This window comes from Panthera onca, chromosome A3 (genome assembly GCF_046562875.1).
Source record: "Panthera onca isolate mPanOnc1 chromosome A3, mPanOnc1 haplotype 2, whole genome shotgun sequence".
NCBI lineage: Eukaryota > Metazoa > Chordata > Mammalia > Carnivora > Felidae > Panthera > Panthera onca.
Window position 1 is genome coordinate 13569032 of NC_138341.1, and position 11996 is coordinate 13581027.

Genomic DNA, 11996 nt, shown 5'->3' on the forward strand with positions numbered 1-11996 from the left:
AACACATAGTTTTGTTTTTTTTTTAAAGTTTATTTATTTATTTATTTTGGAAGAGAGTGAGAATGCACAGGAGGAGCAGAAAGGGTGGGGGGGTGGGGGGGGGTGGACAGAGAATCCCTAGCAGTGCTGACAGCTGTCAGCACAGAGCCCAACGCAGGCTCAAACTCACGAACCATGAGATCACAACCTGAGCCAAAATCAAGAGTTGGACGCTTGACCAACTGAGCCACTGAGGCACCCCATAATGAGTTTTGGGTTTTTTGTGTGTGTGTGTGAACCGATAAATATTCTTAAAGTTTGTTTTAATTTTTAATAATTAGGTAAAACCCATATAAATGAAAGCTTTTTTAGGGCTGTAAAGGGGCTTGAGGCCAAAAAGTTTGTGAACTGCTCCTCTAACTAAATAAATGGTAGGCTCTTAAAAATAACTTGGAAGTCATTTAAAAAAAAGGGGGGGGGGTGTCTGGGTGGCTCAGTCCGTTGAGCGTCTGACTTTGGCTCAGGTCATGATCTCATGGCTCATGAGTTCAAGCCCCGCATCAGGCTCTGTGCTGACAGCTCAGAGCCTGGAGCTGCTCTGGATTCTGTGTCCCTCTCTCTCTCTCTGTCCCACCCTTGCTCATGCTCTGTCTCTCTCTCTCTCTCTCAAGAATAAGTAAAACATTAAAAAAAACCCCAAAACTTGGAAGTAAGTTGAGCAAAACAAAAGGACATTTTTTTCCTTACCTTTAACTCTCTATAATGTATTTGGCGCCTTCTAAGAAATTCTTCATTGCGTTTAATGTCCTTTTCAAGGGTAGACAAATGTTGCTGAAGATTTAGTATCTGAGCCTTCTTATTTTCAACTTCATTCTCCAAGTCACTAGACACAAACAAGAGGATAAAAAAACACCTCACATCTGTTTCTGAATATTACAAATACTTTAGATCTTTACAAAGGAGAGCTTATTTGTGATAGTTTATTTGCAAAACTCTATCCAGTTAAACCAGTTCTATATTCCTACCAAGTTATTAATAACATGAAAATACAGAGATTTCAAAAGACATCTAAACTAGTCATATTTCTCTCACTTCATTAAGAAATATTTTTGACATGATTTGTGTGGCACACATCATGCACAGTGACAGGCAGAAGTGGAAACAGAATTTTGATGTGAAGGAATCAAACTAAAAGGAAAGAAAAATCAGGAAATAAGCTGTAACGTTAAAATGTGAACAGGACACTTTACATCCACAGAACTATGGAAATAGAGGAGTGAGTCTGGGAGACAACTGAACTGTGTTCTCTAAAGCTTTCCTCAGTTGGACCAACTAGGAGAGAAGACAGAAGGACAGACACAGAAGCACAGAGCAGTGAAACATAAACCCAACAGCTCAACCTTTACTGCTGGTAGATGAATGCTCTGAATGTGTGGGAGTGAGAGGGATGGAGAGAAGACAATGAAAAGGGATGGAGGGAAAAGCAAGTAGAGGCCAAAGCTATAAAGCGTCTTAAAGCGTCTCCGTGACAGCGGTCACTGTCTTCAGAAGTCACCTCTTCCTGCCTCACTGACCCAAGCACCTATCTCCCAAAATCGTGTGCCTGGTGGGAGAGAACCACCTTTGCAGTTAAAAACTGGTCTCGAGTTGATAAGATGCATATGTTTCCCACATTTTAGCATCTCCGAAATCACCTTCCATTCCATGGTTGACATAACAGCACTTTTTCTTTTTTAATAACAGAGCAGCTTAAATTTGATGAAATATTCTGGGGTGCCTGGGTGGCTCAGTTGGTTAAGCGTCCGACTTCGGCTCAGGTCACGATCTCGCAGTCCGTGGGTTCGAGCCCCACGTCGGGCTCTGTGCTGACAGCTCAGAGCCTGGAGCCCGTTTCAGATTCTGTGTCTCCCTCTCTCTGACCCTCCCCTGTTCATGCTCTGTCTCTCCCTGTCTCAAAAATAAATAAACGTTAAAAAAAAAAAATTTGATGAAATATTCTAACTGCACTACCTTGCCAGAATCCTCAAAATTAGAAAACAACTCAATAAATGTTAGCCGAATGAATGATGAAAATGAAGAAAGAAGGAAAATAATGATGGTATTCCTGGTAAAAATGGGGCCAGATACAAAAACTTAAGATGGTTCCTCAAGATTAGTAAGAAATATTTGTTTTATCATATATAAATCTAGACCTTTATTAACAGTAACTTTGCTAAAAAACCAAAATATTTACCAAGTAAACAAACTCTGAAACCTAGAGTCTAAAACAAAAATAAAAACCGATGAAATAAGCACCGATGAAATAACAATAATATTGTTATTAAACAATTTCCTGCATATTTAGAATAAACTTAAGCAATCAACATAATTTATATGAACAAATCGGCTAAATTATACAACTTTTTTTTGCAGGGGAGGGCGAATTCTGTTACATACTTTCATACAGTGTTCCTCCTTAGTTTTTAATTAATTTTTCCACGGAGCGGAAAACCTGTGCTACTAAATGAAATGTGCGAGCACGTGCACGTGGTTTGTGTGGGATACACACACGCCCCGGAACCGCCAAAGTAGTACACTCCTCGGTCTGCAGCCCTCACTCTGCTGTGTTTGTCTCCATAGCACTTGGCCTAGTTACAGTCTTCATCTAGTCTATCTCCCCCTTCCTAATATTAAGCTCCAGGATGGGGAATTTCTTGTTCTTTATTTTGTGCCATGTCTTGTGCCTCGATCAGGGCCTGGCACAGTAAGTATACATGAGATATCTGTTTTAAAGAACAAAGGAAAGAATAAATTTGAAAAATAAACTTTGGAAAATTATATTTAAGCTGTTAAAATACTTTGAAAATTCAAAAACCTACAGGTACATTTTTTTTTTTAATGATCTTGTATGTAAGCAGTTACTGCAATGGAATTATTCTGAGAGTTAATTTACAATTTCTTTTGCTCCTTGCTTTGTACTTTCATCATGGGAAACCACACGGGGGTAATCAAACCAAGTCAGTACCTGTACTTAAAACTTAAAACCCTTTCCCTGTTAAGAAACCACTCTGTTCATTATGAAACTGAAATAAATTATAATCTCTTCACTTAAATTCCAGAGCCATTTTTCATCAACAGGAATCTGTCAGTGATGAGCTGACGAGGGTATAGAGAAGCACCCTTCATGTATTCCTAATATGATGGGAAACTGGAGAATCTTTCTGGAGTCATCTAGCAATCACTATTAAATGGTCAACTTACATAAAAATAAAATGAAAGTGTTGAATTATCTATTTTAATAACTATTAGAGCTCACTTAATATTGTACATATTAAAAATATTAGTATTGCTTAATATTATTAAATATTTAAAATCAAAGCATTACTTGTATAGTAATACATCCATTACAGTCATTTGGCAACAGCTATTAACTAACTTAAAAATTCACATATCTTTTTACTTAGCTATTAAGAATTTAAGCTATACACTTTCAAAACTATGCCAAGATCCATGTATGTGTGTTCTCACTGCAGCACTGTTAGAAGAGAAAATGGCAAATAACTCTCATGTCCATCAACGGGGAACTGGTTAACTACTGGGGAACTACCAAGAGGTAGTTCTAAATGTGCTGACATGGAAAGACTAACCAGATTTAACACTGAGTAGAAAAAAAGCAAGATACAGAAACCATATGCATACTTACACACAGCTCACACTTAAGTGGAAGAAGCCAGACACAAGAAGTTGCACAGTGTATGTTTCCATTTATATGAAACATCCAGAACAGACTAATTCATAAAGACAAACCCAAAAGTGGATTAGTGGTTGCCAGGGGGTTTGGGATTGGGGGAATAACGGCTCATGGGTATGGGTTTTCCTTCTGGTGTAAAGAAAACGTTCAGGAATTAGCTTACACTGATGGTTGCACAACCTTATGAATATAATAAAAATCTCTAAACTGTATGCTTTAAAATACAGTGAATTTTATAGTATGCGAATTATGTCTAATTTAAGTCACCGTACAAGGATTCAAACTATTTTGGGAACACATATAAGAAAACACGTGTAAGAAACTGCTAAACTGTTACCTTACTTTTGAAAGAGAGATGAGAATGGTCTCACTTTGTATACTTTTCTGCACTGTTTGGACTACCTCACCATATGCACAGATTCCTTCCTTTCTTTTTCTTTCTTTCTTTCTTTCTTCCTTTCTTTCTTTCTTTCTATCTTTCTTTCTTGGACTATCTCACCATATGCACAGATTTCTTCCTTCCTTCCTTCCTTCCTTCCTTCCTTCCTTCCTTCCTTCCTATCTATCTATCTATCTATCTATCTGTCTATCTATCTATCTATTTTTGAGAGAGAGAGCGAGCAAGCGAGCATACATCTATCTATCTATCTATCTATCTATCTATCTATCTATCTATTTTTGAGAGAGAGAGCGAGCAAGCGAGCATACATGTGAACAGAGGGCGGGGGTGGGCAGGGGAGGGAAAGAGAGAGAAAGAGAATCCTAAGCAGACTCCATGCTGAGCGTGGGGTTCAATCCCAGGACCCTGGGATCATGACCTGAGTCGAAATCAAGAGTCAGACGCTCAAATGACTGCGCCACCCAGGTGACCCTCTTCTAATTATTTTTTAAAATATCAATAAGGACTATGGAGAAACAGGATCATGAGCTACTTTTGTTTCCCAATTTATACTTTTCTATATTTAAAAAACACTAATGAATTTTTTTAAACTTGCAAATATACTGGTTTGGGTCAAAACAGATGACACAAAAGTCATCTAAATATCATTAGAACTTGGTATATTCTCCTTCTGTCCTTTTTTTTTTTTTAAGCTTGGCTTTTTTAAGCTATTAGCTGTTCTTTCTCTTTTTGTAAATTGAGGTGTAGTTTACATGCAATATTACATTAGTTTCAGGTGTACCACAAAGTGATTTAATATTTATATACATTATAAAGTGACCTCCACAAAATCTAGCAGCCATCTGTTACCAAAGTTAACATATTAATATTAATATACTATACATCTCTATGACTTACTTTCCCACTAGAAGTCTGTACCTTTTAATCCCTTTCCTCTATTTCACCCAACCCCTCATCCCTCTGCAGAGACACTGTTCAACCACCAGATTGTTCTCCATATCTATGCATCAGTTTGTTTTCTTTTGTTTGCTTGTTTGTTTTGTTTTTAAGATTCCACATGTAAGTGAAATCATACAGTATTTGTCTTTCTCTGTATGATTTATTTAAATGAACATCATACGCAGAACTTCGCATATTTACAATGAATAGTTTATTGATTCCCATATTATTTAATAGGGGAAACGATTTTTGAAAACCCAGTTCACCTGACTTTTAAAACAAATGATGTGTCCACTACACATTAGTACAAATACCATTAGCTAAAAATTGAAGCCAAATATCAACTCGAAACCTTTATTACTAAAATATCGGAATACACAAAAGCAAAAAAAATAAAATAAAATAAAATAAACTGCTGGAATCAGAGATCCCAATTTGCTGCTGAGGCATACTTACAATCTTTTCCAAAAATGTCATCCTTTTTTTTTTTTTCTTTAACACTTGGGACATAAATACATGAGGCAATTTTTATTGAAAGAAAAGTGTGAGCCATACAGAGTAACATCACTACGGTATTTTTATATATTTTACACTCGTGTCTGTTGAATACCATATAATTTAGTCTTACCCAGTTAAGAATCAGGAAGGCTTGATTTAAATGTCATGGCACAATGGACAAAAACTTACCACTTTACAGGTCACGTTTATACTGGCACATTCCCACATCTATCCCGTCAGAAAGACTTGGTGTCAATACAAAATGTGCGTTCAGTGCCATGACACCAAGTTGCTGGTCATTCAACTTTTCTCTGTTGCTAAGAAAGAAGTTTTACCAAATGTTCTGGTATCTATTATAGCTATTTTTCTTTATGCTGCTCTCATGACATAAAAATGACTAATATTATTTGAAAACAAGACCTATTTTGACGAAACTCTCATTTCCCCTACATATATAAATTACTTAGAATACTTTCACTTTTACTCAATTTTCTTAGATATTTATTTTACTTAAGTTTTTAGTTCTTCTACTGAAGGTTTTCCAGGTCACTAATTCAGTTCCAAAACCCATCAATTCATCAACTGAATTAGTTTGGAAAATCATGGCTTTTTGGTACCAAAAATCCTTTCTGCATGCTTGTGCATCTCATTGAATACACTTACTAGCTTGTCATTCAACTTCTCACTTAGTCTCTTCTGGAAGCTCTGTTTTCCTAGATGTATGTTCTAATTCTGCCGACTGATCCTTTTAGAACAGTGCAACTCAAAATACAGTAAGAGATGTTAACAGGGAACTTGAGCCAGAATGTAAACCAGCACACCTATACGCTCACTGAGCAGAGTCAGAGCTGAACGCCAGAACAGTGGTGTAGCTGACGGACACTCTGGGTTCAGCTCTCATCTCCATGCAGACAGGCAGTAAACGATGTGCAGACCAGCTGGTCAAGGGAACACACTTGTGTTCTCCGTCCAAAATACTGTTGTCGAAGTGATGATGGGACACAACCATCAACCCAGAATTCTACATCCAGCTAAATGATCTTCGAAGCCCGAAAATATTCACAATCCTTCCCTGAAATAACTGTTGCTAGAGTAATATGAAAGGAAGCACACTGCAGGGCGCAGACAGAATACCACAGGGAGCAGTCAGAATACCACAGTAAAGCTTGCACTGACACTAACCTTATCTCAGAATCCACATCTTTGCTTAGGAATTTAGGTCTTGTATTTTCAGATGAATAGTAACGTCCTGCAAAGACCTGATCGCCATCAGCAGTAAATGCTTCTCTACAATTCTTGGGTGGCTTTTGAGACTGCATTACTGCACGAGCTACAGAATTACTCTAAAAAAATAGAGGGATAAATACATTTTTCAAATTATGCCATAGCCTTTCTGATGCACAATTTCAAAATGCTACCTATCATTATAAGATTCAAGTATTTTTATTTAAAAATAAATAAAATCATTCCAGAAAGTTAAAAAAAAGAATTTCAAAAACAACTCAAGATTCAAAGAATTAAAACTACTGAGAGTCTTTAGAACACCATAGTAGGGGTGCCTGGGTGACTCAGTCAGTTGGGAGACCAACTTCAGTTTAGGTCATGATCTCACAGTTTGTGAGTTTGAACCCCACATCAGGCTTTGTGCTGCTGACAGGGTGGAACCTGCTTCAGATTCCGTCTCCCTCTCTCTCTGCCCTCCCCTGCTCAAACGTGCCTGCTCTATCTCTCAAAAATAAACAAACTTTAAAAAAAAAAAAGAGGGGCGCCTGGGTGGCTCAGTCGGTTCAGCGTCCGACTTCGGCTCAGGTCATGATCTCGCGGTTCATGACTTCAAGCCCTGCATCAGGCTCTGTGCTGATGGCTCAGAGCCTGGAGCCTGTTTCAGATTCTGTGTCTCCCTCTCTCTCTGACCCTCCCCTGTTCATGCTCTGTCTCTCTGTCTCAAAAATAAATAAATGTTAAAAAAAAATTAAAAAAAAAAAAGAACACCATAGTGCATTGTAAACAATGCTTTATGACAAACTAAGTTCTAATCCGTTTAAAATTAAAAATTATTTTATGTACATTTTCATGTGGGAATATTCATTTTAGATCAGTTCATACAAATCTTTTTCTTTTCTAAATGACTTTTACAGCCTGGAAAGATGTGAGTGAACAGCAAATTACAGTAAAAGATTGGTATACTGAATTACGTGGGGAAGCTTAGAAATATTTAAGCCCTAGAGAGAAGTAAAAAAGGGATTAGACTTAATGGAGGCCTAGCCAACCTCTAGTGACAGACAAGAGGACTTCATTATTTTCTTTCAAGTATCCTTTTCTTTTTTTTTTTTTAAGTTTATTTATTTATTTTAAGAGAGACAGAAACAGCATGAGTGGGGGAGGGGCAGAGAAAGAGGGAGAGAGAGAGAATCCTAAGCAGGCTCCTCACTGCCAGCCCGAGCCCCACGTGGGGCTTAAAATCACGAAACTACGAGATCATGGCTTGAGTGGAAACCAAGAGAGGGATGCTTACCTGACTGAGCCACCCAGGCGCCCCTCAAGTATCCTTCTAAAATATGAGGGAGCCAAGCCCACAAATAATTACAATATTACTCTGCAACATATATACTATATATACATTTAAATTACTGACACCATTACTTCTCAATTTCCAATAATGAGAAAAACAAACTCTACTATGCTTATTTTGGTTAGATCTCTGTTTTGAATTTCCTTGTTCCTTCTCAGCAAATTTATGTCAATAGATGAAACACAGTTTGGTGATTTAATCCAACAAGTACATAAAAATACATACATAAATGAAAAATATTGACTTATTTTACGATACTTTCAAAATTTTAAGAAAAAGAACTCATGAAATATCAAATAGACTATTTGTTTAAAAAACAGAATAATAACATACTTATCTGTAAAGGTAAATAAAAAACGGATCTGGCAACCAAATCGAGAAAGAAAGAAACAAAAACAAAATTATAGCATCATTCACCAAAATAATATGTATTTGTGAAATGATTTACTGAAGAATAGCCAAAAGTTAAAAAAGTTCTCAGGCAGAAAATGCACAAACCACCCAGTTCTATGTTATTCTATAGTGTTCTATGAGGTAAAAGCACATGGTAAAACATATTAATAACTCCAGAATACAGAAGGGGAACAGGAATTTATATAACCAATTTCAATTCTGGAAACTGAAAAATAATACAAAATACAGCAACCATCTTATCTTACTTTGATCAGAAGCACCGTCTCTATGCTTCTCATGTCAATCAGGCTGTTTGCAACAACTGCATTATCTATTTCTAAAGCAGTCAAGACTGTTGGAAAGTCTGGATGATAAGCAGCTCTAGAACACAAAAGTATAGAAATATCAACTTATCAAACTTTACTTTTATACATATATATATATTTTTGAGAGATGAGAGAGAGTGAGCGCATGAGTGTACGCGTGGGGGAAGGGCAGAGGGAGAGGCAGAGAGAGAATCCTAAGCAGGCTCCATGCCCAGCACACAGCCCGATGATGCAGGGCTCCATCCCGGGATGCTGGGATCATGACTTGAGATGTAATCAAGAATTGGAAAAAAAAAAAAAAAAAAAAATTAAAAAAAAAAAAAAGAAAAGGGGCGCCTGGGTGGCGCAGTCGGTTAAGCGTCCGACTTCAGCCAGGTCACGATCTCGCGGTCTGTGAGTTCGAGCCCCGCGTCAGGCTCTGGGCTAATGGCTCGGAGCCTGGAGCCTGCTTCCGATTCTGTGTCTCCCTCTCTCTCTGCCCCTCCCCCGTTCATGCTCTGTCTCTCTTTGTCCCAAAAATAAATTAAAAACGTTGAAAAAAAAAAAAATTAAAAAAAAAAAAAAAAAAAAAAAAGAATTGGACTCTGAATGGACTGAGCTACCCAGGCGCCCCTTATGTATATGCCTTTTTAATGTGTGACTCTAGATAACAATGGAAAATATCTGATAACATTTGAGAACATTTGTAATAGGTTTATTTTATTTAAACAGCAAACGTTTATATTATGTGCTAGGCATTCTAAGAATATTATAAATATTAGCTCACTTAAATCCTCAGAGTAACTATATGAGATTGATAATATTACTCTCTCCCTTTAAAGGAATTTTTTTTCTTTAAGTTTATTTATTTATTTTGAAGGAGTGTACGAGCAGGGGGGAGGGGTGGAGAGAGAGCCAGTACTGTCAGTGCAGAGCCCTACATGGGGCTTGACTCTGTGAACTGTAAGTTCATGACCTGAACCAAGATCAAGAGTCAGGTACTCAACCGACTGAGTCACCCTGGTGCCCCAGTGAGTTTGCTCTTAAGATGGAGGAGGAAAACCACTGACCTAAGATGTTTAAAGGGGAGAGAAGTCAGTGGAGTAGGAACATTTAAAGTTCAGGAGAGAGTTGAAGTAATGAAAAGAAATGGTTCACAAATCAGGGAAGAAAGCATGTAATTCAGAGCCTACGGGGATTAATAAACAGCTTTAGAGAGAAAGAGCATCTCCTCCTGTTGAGTGGGAGAAGACGTACAGACGCAGACCAGGTTGTGGGTGGTTAGCATGCTAAGCAGTTCCATATCCTCTATTTCCTCTGAAAAGAGGGAACAAGGCCATCTGCAAAGGAAAGGAAACTACTCCGAGTATCTCCTGGGAAGCTATGCACTTTCCCGGGGAATCTCTGTTGAGGTTCCTCAATATGAGCCTAATATTCCTTATTCATTCTAATATTCCAATAGTGTTTCACTGTTCTTTTCTGCATTAAAATAACACGGACAATTTTAAAATTTAGCATTTGAACCACAATATATACTGATAAAGTTCTTCACAAGAAAATCATCCCTCCAAAACGTCTGTAAGGCAGCTAAAGTTGAGAGAATATTACATGTACCCAACTTGTCAATACTCTGTCAACACCTAAAAGTAACATCCAACTTCCTCTAGTACCCCACCAACTTGAACTTCAACATAATACCCAACTACTCCGAAAGGCAAACACGGACTCTGTCATACTCTGGAGCCACTCTATTACTCTAACTTCCCACTGTTACCACGAGCTACAGCCTTCCTGGCTGACCATGCCTGTCAAATCTGCTAACTTCCTGCGGCCCACCTACAGGTTTTCTCCCAGGCCTCACTTGCTTCCTTCTCCAGCCAAAGCCGCATGGCCAGTCATGAACTACTTTCCCAGCAGCACTCTCAACTGCTTCTCTCTTCTCCTGCAACACCTACCCACTCTAAAAAATTCTAATGCAGTATTAATCCAACAGTACACATTCTCTCTACTCAAACCTATTAAAAAATAAAAAATCCTGCAGCTACCACAGGTGTCTGAATCCTGAGTAGACTTTGGTTCAGCTTCCTCTCTCACTCTCCCAAACCTACCCAACTGGTGAGGTCCTCATTCTCAGCACATGGATTCACCTACTTCTGAGAAGTGACCTCAGGCTCCACAAACGTAGCTCTCACTCTGCACCACCTCCCAGGATGTGCTATGCTGCTAGGAGCCTGGAGCCACAATCCCCGGGGAATCTCTGGGGACACAGCATGCCGGTAGGGCAGCACCAGGCTTTCCTACTCATGGCAGTCCTCACAGCAGCTCACGGAGCCATCCCGACAGTTCAGGACCCAAGGTCCTGGTCCCCAAATGACAGTGCCAGTGAAAGAGGATATTCCTCACAGAAGTCAATCTCTCATAGCCATCCCCCAGGGGCAGTTTCCAAGGTCCCCGTAGGGAAACTCCCAATTACGAGTCACCACGCTGGAAGACCAGGTGTTCAGAGTTCTCCCGCTTCAGATGCAACTAACCTGTCAGGGGTCATTTTTTACCATAAGCAATGCTGTCTGGTAGCACATTGGAAATTTCACTTTTATCAGGTCTTAGAAATCAGGAATCAAAGCTAGAAACTAATGTAGGGTCAAATTTTTCTGCAGATTGAGAAAACACTTCACCTCCAACTCCCAAATCCTTATACCTAGCCTAAAAGCTCCAAATGGACAGTTCCAAAACAGGACTTATCCTCTTTTGACAAATCCACTTTTTCCTTGTACTTCTCCTGAAGCACACACCTGCTAGGCACTCACTCCAGCCAGAGACCTGGAAGGCATCCTCAATTCTTTTGTTTTCTTACATTCAAGTGACAGGGTTTATTGATTTTGTCCTAAATAACACTTTTAATCTGTCCCTTACTATCCATAATGCACACGCTATTTTTTTGCAGAATAATTTATGATGCCGTGCCACCATACGTTTTGCACATAGAATTCTATTTGCCCACAAAGCAATTAACCCTTGTCTGTCACTAGACAAACTCATCAGTTCAGGAGACTAATCCTGTGTCCTCTTTTCTCGAATTTCTTCCCTAATCTAGCTACTAACATCTAATGTGTAATTACTTTCTCATCTGAACTACATCTGCATTTTGTGATCTGATTTTATCAAAGCTGAAGATTAAAT

The 11996-nt window shown here is 38.5% G+C and overlaps 1 protein-coding gene across 2 annotated transcripts in view; it reads right to left on the bottom strand.

Annotated features, from left to right (window-relative positions):
* Window positions 1-11996, bottom strand: part of SMC6 (structural maintenance of chromosomes 6) — a 79293-nt gene that overhangs the window by 33274 nt on the left and 34023 nt on the right. For both annotated transcript variants that reach the window (XM_078444960.2, XM_078444959.2), the window contains exons 16-18: window positions 8778-8892; window positions 6729-6889; window positions 727-862 (exon numbers count right to left, since the gene is read on the bottom strand). In XM_078444960.2, coding sequence (XP_078301086.1) covers window positions 727-862; window positions 6729-6889; window positions 8778-8892 — 412 coding nt within the window. The remainder of the gene's footprint in view (window positions 1-726; window positions 863-6728; window positions 6890-8777; window positions 8893-11996) is intronic.